The 16,861-nt window shown below is 43.9% G+C and overlaps 1 protein-coding gene across 1 annotated transcript in view; it reads left to right on the top strand.

The window, feature by feature from the left end:
• The window catches only part of trip4 (thyroid hormone receptor interactor 4), a 66,642-nt gene that overhangs the window by 16,382 nt on the left and 33,399 nt on the right, over window positions 1-16,861 (top strand). Inside the window, exon 12 of the mRNA XM_080761193.1 lies at window positions 16,258-16,360. Coding sequence (XP_080617319.1) covers window positions 16,258-16,360 — 103 coding nt within the window. The remainder of the gene's footprint in view (window positions 1-16,257; window positions 16,361-16,861) is intronic.

Here is a 16,861-nt window from a genome sequence, read left to right as displayed (position 1 = left end):
ATATATATATATACATACATAAAGTTCATTAAGTTCAAAAGTTCATTTTGACATATTATTGCTTATAGCAGCTTTAAAAGTACAAAACGTATGTCGATAAAGTCCCAAAAGTAGAAAGTACTCATTATGCAGAACTAGACCTGTACGTGCCCGTCGCAGTCGGCCTCCGGCCTACTTGGGAACGATGCAATGCAACTTGGGAACCTAATGATATACGTTGTCATAGCAGCCGTTTTAACTGCCAGCCGTTGTCCCACATGGAGATCTGTGTATGTGCCTGTGTGTGAAGACTGCAAACTGAAAAGTGTACTTGGCAATCAATTCGGCTTGATGCAATTCGGTTCTCGAGTTACGTGCATTACAACCGTACACACGCACGCACACAGAGACGTGGCGCATTATAGTAGATGTCCCATTTCTCGTTTGATGAACTAAAATCTTCTGATATTTAGTCGACTGAAACTAGACTAAATCTAAAACATGTCGGCTGACACAAAATATGACTAAAAGTGAATAAAATGTTATTCAAAAGACTGACTAATGCTGTCAAGACCCCACACTGTTTATGTAAAACGGATGATGCAGTTCAATGTTCCGACCACCAGAGGGCATAGTGCACCATGTTACTAGCAGCACCTCAGTTCCACACTCTGCTACTGCAGGCTGAATGTATGATGATTTAACCCATTTAGGACTGAGGTCCATTAAATAAAGGCTTCTAAATCCTAACAGTTTTCTCAAAAACCTAGGTTTCTATGTCAGTGATGCTCAACCCTTTTTTATGTCAAGGACCCCCAAATTATCTGTATTTGGCCATGGACCCCCATCTGAAAATATGTTGTTCCAGGGACCCCCCAGAGGCAAAGATTTTAGCTGCGTGTTTGCTCTGAAAGAATATATATTCAATGATTTGTGCCACATTTGTTTTTGCGGCTTTCGTCTTTATTTTATATTTTTTTTAGAGGGACAGACAGTAGGCTGACAGGAAATGGGGGAGAGAGATGGGGGAGTGACATGCAGTAAAGGCCGTCGGAATCGGGCAACATTATTTATTCTGCATTTGAGCCAGACGGCCCACCATTTGATGACATTCAGCCTCTCAGACCCAAAACGAAAGATTATTTTGTTGTCGTCAGATAAGCTTTTTTCCACAATTCCATGCTGCATTGATTAAAATAACGATTATTCTACGTTCTCTAATTGTGTAGACTTCTTGTGAATTAAGCAATGCACATGTTTAAAAATTTAACTATTGAGAGTGTAAATTTAAACATGCATTTGACACCCCCAAGAGTGCAACGCTCAGTGCCACGATATGAGCTTGTAGATCTGCTATTTTTCAACAGCTGAGGTTTAAGATAAAAATAAATAAAAAAACTGATCCTTTCCAGGTCTGATCGGCTAGAGCAGTGGTTCCCAAAGTGGGGTCCGAGGACCCCCAGGGGTCCTTATGGGAGTTCCAGGGGGTCCCCAGCTAAATGATAGTTTAAATTAACATTGATTTTACATTATAAATTGGGGATTGGGGATATTGAAATGTCATTAAATGGGAGTCTGTAGACTAATGCATGTCAAACTGGGGATCCTTGAAATTAAACGAGTTGAGAATCACTGCTAGAGCTGTAAAGATCTTCTCTTATGGTGGTCCCTGGCATATCTCTTCAAATGGGGGTCTGTGGGATAATTAGTGTCAATTTGGGGGTCCTTGACATGAAAGAGTTTGGGAACCACTGGGCTAGAGAGAGTGAAACGTCTTGAGCAAGTTGAATTTGAGCATAAAATTGGTTATTTTCTGCTTATTGAGCAGAAGCAGTTGAGACGCGAGTTATAGATTGGGTAACTAACTGTGTCGTATCTCATTCTGAATGTTAAGTTATTTATCGTCACATCGCTCACTGTGTCATTATTCCATTCCTTCAGCTGAAGGAACACGACTTGGCACATTAATGGAAATGGTAGTTACAATGCAGCAGAGTTGGGGAGTAATGTGCAACAACAACCTTTTAATACCCCCTTTAATGCACACACATGCATTATGCACGCACATACACACGCGCACACACACACACACACACGCACACACGAACACATTCACACATGCGCGCACACACACACACACACACACACACACACACACACACACACACACACACACACACACACACAGAGACTAGCTTTAATGAGATATTGACATTGGAAATCGCACATGCTTCCTTTCTGCTGATTTTGAGAAATGTAATTAGCTCTTATTAAGCTGTCGTGTTCGAGTGCGCGTGCGTGTGTGTGGGGGGAGGTGGGTTTGCAATTATCTCCATGTGTGTGTGTGTATGTGTGTGTGTGTGTTGATTGTACTTCTCAAGAGGTCTGTGTTGGCTCTGAAAAAATATGTTATTTTGTCTTCGTCAACGTATGAATGATGCTAGGAGACAGATAAACCAACGTATGAATGATGCTAGGAGACAGATAAACCAACGTATGAATGATGCTAGGAGACAGATAAACCAACGTATAAATGATGCTAGGAGACAGATAAACCAACGTATGAATGATGCTAGGTTGTTAGGAGACAGATAAATCTACGTTGAATGATGCTAGGTTGCTAGGAGACATTGAATGATGCTAGGTTGTTAGGAGACAGATAAATCTACATTGAATTATGCTAGGTTGCTAGGAGACGTTGAATGATGCTAGGTTGACACACTGTATTTTACTTTTAAGTACATTCCGATACCGATACTTTTGTATTTTTACTCGAGTGAATTTTGAATTCCGGACTTTTACTTGTTCGAGTAAGTATATCTGTGAGCATTTCTACATTGCAGTATTGATACTTTTACTTAAGTAACAACATGTGTGTACTCCCACCACTGCTGGGACCTGTACATGTTAGAGGGTTTCTCCTCATTCCCTCCTCGAGCACTCATTCCACCAGGGCTGTAAAACCATGTGTGCAGGCTGTGTGACTGCCCTTTCATCGTGTGTGTGTGTGTGTGTGTGTGTGTGTGTGTGTGTGTGTGTGTGTGTGTGTGTGTGTGTGTGTGTGTGTGTGTGTGTGTGTGTGTGTGTGTGTGTGTGTGTGTGTGTGTGTGTGTGTGTGTGTGTGTGTGTGTGTGTGTGTGTGTGTGTGTGTGTGTGTGTGTGTGTGTGTGTGTGTGTGTGTGTGTGTGTTCCTGCTCGCCCCGCCTGCATGCGCCTGTGTGTGTGTGTGTCCATTTGCACAGTCGCAGAGCGGTCATAAATTAAAGGGCTACCCACCAACAACACAAAGCTCCTCAGAAGAAAGAGAGGCAGATGTAGAAGACAGAGGAATCTCTGTCGAACAGAACAGCAGCATCACTACGACTGCTAATCATAGTCTAGATGGAGTAATCTCTGTCGAACACAACCAGAGCAGCACTACGGCTGCTTAGAACAGGCTAAGAACTACTGTAGGTTGTAACATTGAAATCCTGTGTATTTTACAGCACTATCAAATAGAACAGCAATACGGCTGCTAATCTGAGACTGGTGGAGGAATCAGTCTGTCGAACAGAACAGCAGCAGCACTACGGCTGTTAATCTTAGACTAGCAGGCTAAGAACTACTGTAGGTTGTAATGTTGCAATCCCGTGGTATTTTTACGCTTGGCGATCAAAGCCTGTCGTTCCGCCTTGCTTTGCCGTTTGCCTGCGTTTTGCACAGAGGAGTGCACGGCACACATGGCCGAGAGGGTCAGGAACAGGATTTACGCTGTCCTGGGCTGCTGTGGCAGCTGTGGGTGGTTAAAGGGTTAAAGGGGGGCCGGTGAAGGTTCCTCTGCCCCTCGCGCTTGTAAATCTGCCTCCAGTGACGAATGAATTATCTAAAGACGGAGCAAGAGCACAGAGAACGAGACCGCACCGGTAGAAGTGTGCTGTATGTATGAAAGAAGAAAAATAAACACCGCTCCAGTCAAGTTAACTGTCACGCTGTGTCCCTTTATTCCTATATATGGAGTTCTGTGTCAGGCATGCCCAAATATGGAGTGTTGTGATGTCAGAACAGCCCAGCTCCATTTATGGAGCCTGGGCAAGGGCCCTGTCCAGAGCCCGGGCAGAGGCCTTTTGTGGCGGTTCTGGATAACCGTGGGTCTGACCGACTCGACACCGGGCACTACACTCCCAGGGGTGTGGAACGTGTTTGTCGAATTTTAAGTTGGTGGGGCGAACAGTTCTCGAGTTACGTGCATTTCAGCCGTACGTACAGACAGACAGACAGACGTACAGAGACGTTTTTTGTTCTTTTTGACCTGAATTCGGCTTGTGTGGTAGGTGGCCTTACTTCAGTCATGCGAGTGTTTATTAACATTAGCGGGACACTCCGTTGATATGAATGGCTGGCGGTCCTCGAGTATATGCTCAGCCACCAGATGGCGGTGATGGCGGCGAGTGAGTTTAATAATATGTCTGTTGTGTCAGCATGGAGGGAGAGAAGCTAGAGCGCCTCGGGGCACAGCAGGAAGGATTTCCATCTGCTTGACTCCGAGCCATCCTTCCACTCATTAGAAACTGACTGCTGTTATCGATCCGCTCTCCACATAATCTCTCACTCCTCCCTCCCAGACCCCCCCCCCCTACACACACACACACACACACACCCGATAATTGGCCAGGCATTATGATCTGTGCTCTGCCTCCTCACCCCCACCCCACTCACTCAGCACGGGGTGGAGATGTACCCAGATGTACTGGGAACGGCCTGGTCCCCAGAGGCGTGATTCTGAATTGTGGTCCGGTTGCCTCTTATTGGCCTACCGACACTGCCAGTCTTTGCTCCGTGCTGGGGACCACTGCCAGTCTTTGCTCCGTGCTGGGGACCACTGCCAGTCTTTGCTCCGTGCTGGGGACCACTGCCAGTCTTTGCTCCGTGCTGGGGACCACTGCCAGTCTTTGCTCCGTGCTGGGGACCACTGCCAGTCTTTTCTCCGTGCTGGGGACCACTGCCAGTCTTTTCTCCGTGCTGGGGACCACTGCCAGTCTCAGTAGGGATCACATTTGTTTTGCTCCTGATCCAATTCCGATCATTTGATTTTGACTATGTTTTTATTTTTATAGAACACTTATGCCATATGATAGTACAATATCCAAACTCGCAGACAATATCCAGTCTAATATGATAGGATATAATATTGATACTAGGGAGTAGGGATGTGACGTCCCGAATCTCCGATCATGTTTTTTTGCCCCTGATCCAATTCCGTTCATTCGAAAATGACACGATCGGCCACGATTTCCGATCACGTGTCACCTTAAATATTTCATTTATATCATAAATAGAACATCTTTCACTCAATATAGGAACTGCTCCCGTTGCATGTTGATGATTTCATGTCCATATGTGGTCCAGTCCTATGGAATGTAAGGAATGCATATGCTAATAAAAAGTATTTAAAATATTGCTTTGATGCTCGTATAAACCTTAGGAAGGAAGTATTAAGTTGTTTTTTATTAGCATATGCATTCCATACATTCCATAGTGCTGGACCATAATGGGCATGTGACTTGTGACGGGAGCAGTTCCTATTGAGTGGAATTCACAAGATGTATTGGACACATTCCAACGGAAAGGAAGTGAAGCAAGACTTCCCATGTGGATATTCTTCAGCGGTCTCCCTCGCCCCCCACCGCTTCACCCTCACACTCTCTCTCTCTCTCTCTCTCTCTCTCTCTCTCTCGTCGACAGTATTGTGTTTCCTGTCAGAACTGTGAAGAAGGTGTAGAATTCTATTTTTGCTCACAGGCAACAAGCCGTTTGCTGAACGCTACAATTTGTACGCTACAATTTGTACGCTTCTCTCTCTCTCCCAGCATACACGACATGAGGCTCACTCACATATCTCTCACTCACTCACTCACACACACACACACACACACACACACACACACACACACACACACGCACATTCCTGCTTCCCCACCCTCCCTTTTCCATGCTGGGCAGTTTGCCATGACAGGGAGGTCAGTCGGACAGCATGTGATTTCTGCAGCCGTGTGTAGAATGCATTCAGCCCTGTGTGTGTGTGTGTGTGTGTGTGTGTGTGTGTGTGAGCGTCCCTCAGCTACTGACGACAAACAGAGGTCTCTACGATGGCATGAAAAATACATGTGGCCACATACTGTACGTACTGTATGTAGTCCGACATCTGGCCACAAAAGATCACAGGATCTACTGACGGTGTCAAACTGACATATTGAGCCTATGTCACACAGTATGACAGCACCCCTGTAGGCTACCTTCACATTCAGTAGATCCTGTGATCTTTTGTGGCCAGATGCAATTACTTGGGGTCTAGTAGGACTATTGTAAATGATAAAAAAGAAGGGGTAGGGTGTTGGAGTGTTAGTACGTCGGACCAAAGCACCCCTGCTAGACTGCACTGTGCAGAATGTCCTTAGACCACTGCACTCCAGTGGATCAGGGGTAGAGTGGCCGGTACAGGGGCCAGATGGAGAACCGCAAGTTTCCCAGTTCGAACCCTGTGAGCTCCCCCAGAGTTAGTGTCAAAGTGTCCTTGAGCAAGACTCTGAACCCCTTATTGCTCACGATGAGCAGGTTGGTTTGTGAATGTGTGTGTGAATGGGTGAATGCTATGCACAATCTATGTATAGCGCTTTGCATAAAACCATTTAACATTTTACTACATTACGTGTCATATAAGTGACATTTCTCCTTTATCTTCCAGGTCTACCGGTCATTTAATCTGTAGCTACAGTATACCACTAAACCAGGAGAATAAAGGAGTTTCAGTTTCAGTTTAAATGTCTCTCCATCACAGTGCCTTGCCGCGGGCCAACTGGTAATGAGCTGGAATGAAGCAGACAGTCAATATGTTTGTCATTTCTCTCCCAGCTCTCCAACATCTGCTCGTGTTTGTTGTTGATGCCCCAAAATGGCTCCCCCATGAGCCCTGTGTGTGTCTGCCAGTTTCCTGGTTGGGATTGAATGAAGGTTGCGTGTGTTCGTGCATGCGTGCGTGCGTGTGTGTGTGCTTGCGTGTAGTGTAGTTCGTTGTACAAAGGCAGTGTGGGTGACCATGTTGTCCGTAGTGCTGTAGCATTGGCAGGAATTGGAAAAGAAACATCTGGTTTAGTGGTTATACTTATAGTCTGGCAGCCGGTGGTGTGGAGTGGGAAATTTGGTATATAGTTTTTTTCTTTTTGGCCTAAAATATTGCCTATATGAAACCACTTGCTAACTGGATGTTGGTATTGAGCAATTATTTTTATAGGGGTTTAGGGGTTTATGAAATTTTTACCTTATATAGGATGTTAATGGCATGGTCACATATATCCCCCTATAAAAAAAAGCAATTTTTTTCATGCTAAAGGCGCTAGAGTGCCACGCAGATGAGGCAGATTTTTCTCTAAAAAGCTCTGCCTTCCTTTACCCCACAAAACTGAGAGCGATAATTTTCCCGTAGTACCTCACGCTACCTTGTTTTATGTCTCTGTAGAAGCAGTAATATTCCCAATGAGGTGGTCAGAAATGACCACAGAACATCGGCGCTATGATGAGTTATGAGTAACTTTTGTCGGCCCGTAAACAAGGAAGTGAACGGCAGTGTGCATGTGCGAATCCATTCTAAGATCGCTGAAGAAGGAAAAGCCAAAAAAAATATATTTTTATAATATGGTTTGATATAAATTAAAAAGGACCTAAAGACCGCCTATACACTTCCAAGGCACCCCATGGTTTTGATTCTAAAGATGTGTATACACGTCATTAATTAATTAGTGTTAAAAAAGCTGGATTTGTGGCGCCGATAAAAAAGGAGGTGGGGAGAAAATTAAAACCTTTTAATGCCTAAGATTCCTCGAACTGCTTTTAAGTCTTAAAAAAAAAAAGCATACGCAGTACACATGGGGTGCGTGCGTGCGCGTTGAGGAAGCTTTATGCTAACTCTATGTAATGTAGTGACTTTTCAGGTCAAGACCAAAAAGAGATATTAGACGTTTGCCCAAGGACCCAAACTAGTGAAAATAGAAGATCTACAAGCGCACAACGCGTCACTTCACACCTCGTTGTGAGCTTGTAGATCAGCTATTTTCACTACTTGTTTTAAATGTATACTATTCTTTAAAAATATATATTTAAACTAGGCTAGTCATCATCATGTTACTAGAGGGAGAGCTGCTAACTCCATGATAAACTAGGCTAGTCATCATGTTACTAGAGGGAGAGCTGCTAACTCCATGATGAACTAGGCTAGTCATCATGTTACTAGAGGGAGAGCTGCTAACTCCATGATGAACTAGGCTAGTCATCATGTTACTAGAGGGAGAGCTGCTAACTCCATGATGAACTAGGCTAGTCATCATGTTACTAGAGGGAGAGCTGCTAACTCCATGATAAACTAGACTAGTCATCATAGAGGGAGAGCTGCTAACTCCATGATAAACTAGTACTAGAGGGAGAGCTGCTAACTCCATGATAAACTAGGCTAGTCATCATCATGCTTACACAGTTCTTGTTTTCTATCTCACCGTCAGATTACCAAAGAAACCATGATTTCTACAAAATACTAACCAATACCATTTATTTTCCATTAAAGTACCTTTTCCTGTACGCATGTTGCAACACTTAAAACATGTTTTTCTTTCTTCCCGCTTTCCAAGCACACTGTACTACTCTTTAAACAGAGCCATATCTGTGCACATGAGAGAGAGAGAGAACCCTCTTTACACAGGGAAAGGTTCCAGCCACTCAGTCACTTAGCCTGTTGAGTCTAAAAGGTTCTGACTGTTGCGAGGCGCTCTTGTTTTCCCTTTCGCCCGAGGCACACACAACACACCGCAGGAGGTTGAAGTCATAAAAAAAAACATGGCTGCTGGGAAAATGGAACCGCGTTGAGCGACAGAGCGAGTAGCCCCGTGTAAATCCCCAGGCTGTGAAAACACATGACTTCACTACACCTGTCATCAGTAATTCTAGCTAAACGGCTAATGCGTCTCCTCTCCCTTAACTGAGGTTTCTTCTGGAAGTTTAATCGCTATGTTTATCGAGCAATAAGATAGGAAATAAACCATACTGCACCAGGAGAACTTTAAACCAATTCAGAACAGGAAGCCCTTTTGGTGTTTCTAGCATTATGTTATAATTATTATGCTTCAGCTATTGAAAAAATGGCAGATCTACAAGTTCATAGCGCAGCACAGAGTGCCGCACTACGACCTTGTAGCTATTCTTGAAAAATTGTGAAAACGTGGCGCAAATCTTTGAATATTCTTTCACAGCAAACATTTTTAACTCAAATCTTTGCTTCTGGGGGGTCCCTGGATCAACATATTTTCATATGGGGGTCCGCAGCCAAATACAGATTTCCGGGGGTCCTTGACGTGAAAAAGGTTGACACCACTGACATAGAAACATAGGTTTTTCAGAATTTTTTTAGGATTTAGAATATATATTTTTTAGGTCTAAATGGGTTAAGCCATTAAGACCTGGAAGAACGCGTATGTGTCACCTCATAGCTTTTAACCACTGTAAAACATTATTTTAAAATTTAGCTGTTGAAAATTAGCTGATCTACAAGCTATACCGAGTGGCACCGAGTGTAGTGCTACGAGCTTGTAGATCTGCTATTTTCTTTTTTTTAATATCGTGAAAATGTGTGCACATTTTTTAATATAATCTTTCCCAGCGAACGTTTTTAACTCAAATATTTGTTTCTGGGTGGTCCCTGGAACAAAATATTTTCAGATGGGGGTCCGGGGCCAAATACAATACATCATTCTGCGTGTTCTTGATATGGAAATAGTTTCAGAACTAGTGATATAGAAATATAGGCTTTTCAGAAAACTGTCATGATTTAGATTTTAGAAGACAATTTGTAGAGTCAGTGCTGATGACACGAAACCTTGTGCGTTAATACAGGGGCCAGTCGCCCCCCAGATGGACTTAAACTGAACTTGACAGTAAAACAAAGTTGCCCGATTTCCATCATGGCCAACGTCGGAGAATCTGGCCGTGGTTTAGCAACCGTTGGTTTGTTTCAAATGTGTAAATTGGAGGAAGTGCTTGGGTTAAACATCCCATGGTTTATATAGCTGTCACTCGTTTCACAATGAGGGCTGAGCAAGTACTAACTCAGGCTCATTAGTTTTTATCACAGCATAATCCCTGCTTAACAAAATGGATGAAGATTAAAAAAAAGAAAGAAAATAAAACCTTGCTCTGGATCTAAGCTTCCAATAATGGAGTGTGTCCTTGCATTGAGGGCATCAATAATGTAAAAATCAAATAGCCAAGGTTGGACACTCATAAATAAATAATTTGTTCACTCTCTCCAACTTGACACCGGTGGAGTGTGTTCAGTGTATGCACAGTTTAATATGCCTGGGCTTAGCTCGTTAAATGTGGGAAAGCATCTGTCTGCAGTCGTGTCAACAAACATCTCTCTAGATGCTCATTGGTCCACATCGTGTGGTCATCGGCCAGTCATCTCCATCCTGCATACATCCTGGCTAGCTCACCAGTACTACCCACATCTGCTCCGTTGTAACTACCACCGTTAATGTAGTGGGTGCATATCTAAGATGCATTTCCTGTAGGCAAGACGGCATATCTGCGGTGTAAACGGTCGGCTCTTCTACTACATTAAATGGGAAAGTGACTGCTCAAACGTTACTCTTTTACTAACACTAACTTTACAAAGATGCCCAGAACATCTGGATGAACCTGTGTAGTTTATGGCTGCTCCAGCAAGTAATTGCTATTATCTGGAATACTTGCGATGTAATAATTGTGACAGGTCCTACATATAGATGCTTGTTCATCCTGGTTGGCATTTAGCGCTGCACATACATACAGTAGCATTCTGGCGTAGCGCCCGTCCAGGGACTTCTCTCTGTATCGTGAGAAGAAATTATATATTTTAAAGGTCTTAACAGGCAAACAGGGGCATGTAGTTGAACCAAGCTGTGCCAGAAAAAGGGCTTTAATTTGTCGGATGGATTCGGTGAAAACAGGCCTGACTACATCGTAGACCAGAGTTCAGTTCCTGACACTGTCAACCCCACCCGCTGTGGGGTGTATTTCCGAGCTTATGGCTCAGAAAGAACACATCTGTTTCTTCCTTCTCCGGGTGAACACAGCCTTGACAGATCGACTCAGCTAAGCAGTATTTCATGTTTTTTTTCTCTTTGACATCTTGTGGGAGGCAGTTTGCCTTTTCTTTAGCTTATATACAGTATCTATCTAAATCTCTGCATCTATATGCTTTGTTCCCTCGGTCCTTGTATCCAAGTATCTCTTTCTTTTTTCCGACGTGTCCCTTTTGTCTTTATCCGTTTTCTTGTCTCCCCTCTCTCTACGCTTCCATCCCCCACGGTCCACCCTCCTCATGTTTTAAAAGCCCCACATGCTCTCCCAAGCAGTCTGGCTCGGTTGCACCGCACTGCCAATGAAGGGCTTTTTTATTGGGCTGAGATTGAGTGCAGCCAAGCAAGTAGCGCCGGGCCAGGAGGACTGAGGCAGCAGCCCCATGCACATTGCACAGCCCACTCCACATGCCTGCTCTGCTCTGCTCTGGCCCCACAGCCCAGAAGGAGATTACTTGTCTCTCCTGCCCTTAATTGCCGACAGCAGCTGAAACGGGCCAGGGAGAGAGGGAGGGAGGGCGAGAGAGAGAGACAGAGAGAGAGCTATGTGTATATGAGGGGAACAGTGTTGGCTTGTTGTCGAGCTTGACAAGCTTTTAGACTCAAAAGGTTTTTGGGCTCCCGCTGCCCAACGCTGGCAGTTGAACCGCTATAGTTGGCTTTATTGTCGATGATGTTGTTTTCCTCAATTGCTGCTGCTCTTAACTCACTGTGTTTTGGACCACACTGAGAAAGAGTATCTGTGTAGAGCTGATGCGCGCACACACACACACACACACACACACACACACACACACACACAGTACAAACCGCAGTGAAGTAGGGCTTTATTGTGGATATGTGGTCTACCTATTGGAGCCACTGTGCTCTCTCTCTCTCTCCCCCTCCCCCAACACCCCGCAGAGCTACTGGTATTAGCCACAGGCATCTCTGCCGGGCTGTGATTCTCTCCCTGTTCAGATGAACTGAACTGTGATTCAAAACTGTGTTTTGACCCACTGGTCTTCATCAGGGTCGGTATAGCTCACTTCAAGACGTATCGTGTCACATCCAACTAGAAAAAGTGCCCTTCGGGTCACAGGTCTCCACCAGGATAGGAGTGGTTTTTTTTTAAATGTCAAGTGGTATTTCTTCCTCAGCCTAGTGGGAATTAAGCAATATTACACGAGAGGGTGTGGTTTAACGTAATTATTGCCACGACAGTGATGCGGTCAGTAACGAGATGTAGTCGAGTTCCGCAAGCATCACTGAAGTTACCCTTAAAACTAAGAAAATTGCTGAATAAACATTTTTTTTAATGAAAGATGTATTCACTACGACCACAAATGTCCCAATAAACTAGCTAGCCTAGCCACAAACAGAGCAGCTGAATTATTTGTTTTGATTAGGTGTGGAGTGGTGATCGTTTGAACCACGGCTAGATGGCTGTTTCAACCAATCAGATTGCTTCCTCGAAACGACCTGTTTCACCACAATCGGACGCTGCGTTCATGATTTGTGGCATTTTGTTCAAAACGGGCTACTCCTGAAAACTTCAGAAGCTAATCTTAGCCAATCAGGATGGAATATGAGATAGAAAACAGACCCGTCTTGATCACATGACTATAGAGATCAGGTGTACCGATTTAGCGTGGAATTTGGACGAAATCAGAAATATCAAAAAATGGGCTTCACATAAATCGGCCTCCTGGTGGGGCTATAAAGAGCAGATGTGAAAAGTACAGGTTTTTCCTTGGCCTCTAGGGAGTGTGCATACACGGTTTTACACTGAATTGCACTACAGGCAAATAATGTGAAATTCAAATTATTAGATGTTAATGTTTTTAATTTCTAGGGGTTGTTTTCACTGGCCCCACCAGGCAAGTCTTCGGTGCGTTCTGGTGGCCCTGACAGTTTAACCGCTGATTATGTGGGACTGTTGTGAAGCTTGTATTGTTGACACGTCTACCTCGGCTGCATAAGATCACTTCATGGGGCGGCATTGGCTCAGGGGTAGAGTAACCGGATGTTCAATCCCAGAGTTGGCGTCGAAGTATCCTTGAGCAAGACGATGAATTGACGCCCTAATTGATCCCGATGTGCAGGTTGGTACCTTGCATGGTTTCCTCCTGCATCAGTGTTTGAATGGGTGAATGTAATGCACAATCTATGTAAAGCGCCTTGGATAAAGGCGCTATATAAATGCACCTTTTCCCATTTCTGATGTATCTATAATGTATTGTTGACATGTCTACCTCTTTGAGTTAAGCTAACTCGTCACACAGCCACCATTCATCATGCCTTTTTGATTAGTGTGGTATGGAAACAATTAGATGGGAGAGGGGGAGGGGTGATTTTCAGTATATTCCACAGCCTTAAATGCTAATTAGCAAATGGAGGATGAAAGAACACGGCGAGGCGACTGCCTGCGTTTCACTGAGCACAACGTTCAAGAACTGCTTCACAGATTCACTGAACACAAGGGGGCAGCGGTGGGGGCTCAGGGGTAGAGTGGCCGGATGGTAACCACAAGGGTGCCAGTTCGAAGTTGAACCCAGGCTCTTCCACAGTTATAGTGTCGAAGTGTCCTTGAGCAAGACACTGAACCCCAAATTTCTCCCAATGTGCAGGTTGGTGCCTTGCATGGTTTCCTCTGCCATCGGTGTATGAATGTGTGTGAATGTAATCTATGTAATGTTTATCTTGGATAAAGGCGCTATATAAATGCACCATTTACCATTTACAACACTAGAGAAGAACTGCTTTACAGATTCACTGAACACAAGGAAACCGAGATGTGATCCGCTTGTAGGAAAACGCTGTGAGTGTTGTGACAGACGGTCGTCTCTTCTTTCACCCGGAGGAGACATTTTGTGGCCGCGATCATCGGTTCTTTGGTTATTATGGACTGTTGAATGACACTTGTTTTGACCAGGGACGCAGTCTGGGGAAAGAATCTGAGATAAAATCATAGAAACATAGCTTTTTCAGAAAACTGTCATTTTCAAACAGACATTTGTAGAATCTGATCTCAGGTCAGAATGGGTTAACCACCTAGAATATGTTGGCAAAGAGCGCCATCTATCATAAACCACTGAAAAGACCACATGACGTAAATTCACGTCACCTGCACTTAACCGCTGGATTAGACGTGATGTAAATCTACGTCAACATCAACACCAGAGAATGGCTTGACTGAATGGTTTCAGTACTAAGTTCCGGCACGTGTTTCGGTCCGACGGTCATTAGACCGACAATCTACCTCTATCCCTAACCTAACCATAAATGCAAGCGCTGGAGCAGCGCATGTTCGAAACCGTTGTTTCTGCATGTCGGACTAATGCTCCATCGGAATTGTGTCCGGATCCACGTTTTACCTAGGTGTATTTGTATTGTATGTAATGTTTTACCTACGTGTATTTGTATTGTACTAGAACGCCATGCATACGTGTTATTGTTTCTCCGTGGATATTGTATGTCCGAGTGAGACACACACACACACACACACACACACACACACAGCGTACCTTTTGACCGAAGGCAGACGGCAATCGATTTATCTTTGGCCTTTGTTTGTTTTTTCCTTGCTGGGCAGGTCGTGCGGGTGCTCTGTAATCGGTCCACCGCATCACGGAAAGGGAAACTGCGAACGGCTACAAAGCTGGGTTGAGAACGCATATAGGTGAAGTTGGTGATGTACAGTATCACCATACAGCACAGGCGTGAACGGCACTTCTGCATACGTCACTGTCTATGACTTGGCTGACACAAAGTGTGCTCTTCTCACTCGTATAGATAGATAGATAGATAGATAGATAGATAGATAGATAGCATCTCAACGGGCCGCCCGTCCCCTCAATAAATGCTGACCAAAATTCGGACTAGCAAGCAGTATCACTGCCAAGTCGACATGGACTGTATAGTCTGAAATAAATATCTGCCAACTCTCTCCAGTTTGTCAGGACACACACACACACACACACACACACAGATGGTTTGCCGGCTGTTTTGATATCCCTTAAAATCCCTGAACTTGTCACAACCTTCAGCGGTCCTTAGAGAGAGAGATGGAGAGCTTGTGAGTGTGTAAGAGGCGTGGGGGGGGGGGGGGGGGGGTGATTGCCTGTCATGAAAAGCTGCCGCTTCCTGGATGGAGCTACGACGCAATCATGGAATCACTACTATCTGATATCGCTGGAGGAAATTGTATGAGCGGAAAGATGACTCCATTGTCATGAAATGTCAGTCATTTCCCACCTCTCTCTCTCTCTCTCTCTCTCTCTCTCTCTCTCTCACCTGAGAGAGCAATCTATAAGCTGTGGTGTCTCTCCTAGGGCCTCTGTACGCGTGCATGCACGTCGCTGTGGGCGGATGCTGTCCGTTTATATAGTGGTGCAACAGACAGGAATGTGATGACACTATATTATGCATAATTGTGATATGGAAGAGGAGGAGAGAGTTGGACTTACTGACAATGTCCCACATTTTTTATTTATTGAATTATAATATATGGGTGGTGATATATGATACGTGTGTGTAAGTAAATGATGGTGACTGTGTATCATATCCTAAAAGGCATGAAAGGGCACGACAATTTTGTAATGCTGAACAATAACCGATTGTATTTGTACCTATAAAAATAATTTGTATAGGTAAAAATAATGAATATGTCGGTAATTTCTTTGTATATTTTTATTTCTGTTATTTCTCACAGTTGTCCTGTGCATTTTTTGATTACCAGGCTAACAGAAATGTATTTATTCTTTATCCGTGATGTTCCAAAGTTCAATGCCAAAAACACAATTAAATCAATAATCACAATTTATTTTGTGACAATTACATTCGTAATCGTGACACAGCCCTGTGCATTGAGATCTTAATGGTTCAGCTACTGTACTAGACATTTTGTGTGCTTCCAATGTTTGTTTTTTTTGGAAAGTTTTTGTTTGTGGAAGGCTGTTTACTGTTTCAGAATGCCTCACGCTCCCCCACACAGGAATGTTTGAGATGAGTAGTGTTAATTTTGTCAACATAAAACTATGACTAGAAATTGTTGGTGTACTACTTGTCTTACTAATCTTGTACACATTGTGAATATACAGTTCCTCTGTCATGGTGACTGTTGTCATGTGACTGTTGTTGTTGTATTTTAACCCTTCAGTTCCCTGGCGTCAGCGAGGAGTCTTCCTCTCCGTTCGTCTTCATGGTCACCAACGCTCAGGAGCTGATGGTCAAGTTCCCCATGAAAGGAAAGCACAAGATCTGTAAGTCTTTCTGTTTAATTTATTTTTTAGTTTGTTTATTTTACCGCGGGGTCACTGACTCAGTCAGAGAGCGATGGATGAGCACCACCCAAACGTGCGTTGTGCCCACCCAGTCAAACGTTATGGAGAATATTTATTTTTAGCCAACATAATATATATTAGCCAATATAATACCTCACATATCTGTATCATTTCTGATTGGGTGGGCAGCATTTATTGAGGGTTGCTAGCCCCTCCTATATACAGCTGTTGTCCCCACACGTCTCAATATTTGCCATTGACAATGAAAGGAGAAATTAGGTCAAATGTCCGCCAAATATGACGTAAATTTGTACGATGACAAGAGAGCCCCTCACTTCACACGGGTGTGACTTTTTTTTAAAGAGACATTTTGTTGTGTGGTTAACTGACAGGGTGCTGATGGAAAATGGGCTACTGTTGGTCCAAGAAGGAGAAGATTCAAGATGGATAGATAAACTGATATGATAGCATAGTTTGCAC

This window comes from Protomyctophum bolini (genome assembly GCF_963924005.1).
Source record: "Protomyctophum bolini genome assembly, chromosome: 1".
In the NCBI taxonomy this organism is placed as follows: Eukaryota; Metazoa; Chordata; class Actinopteri; order Myctophiformes; family Myctophidae; genus Protomyctophum; species Protomyctophum bolini.
The sequence above is the reverse complement of the archived record's forward strand: the minus strand, read 5'-3'. Positions and strand labels throughout refer to the sequence as shown.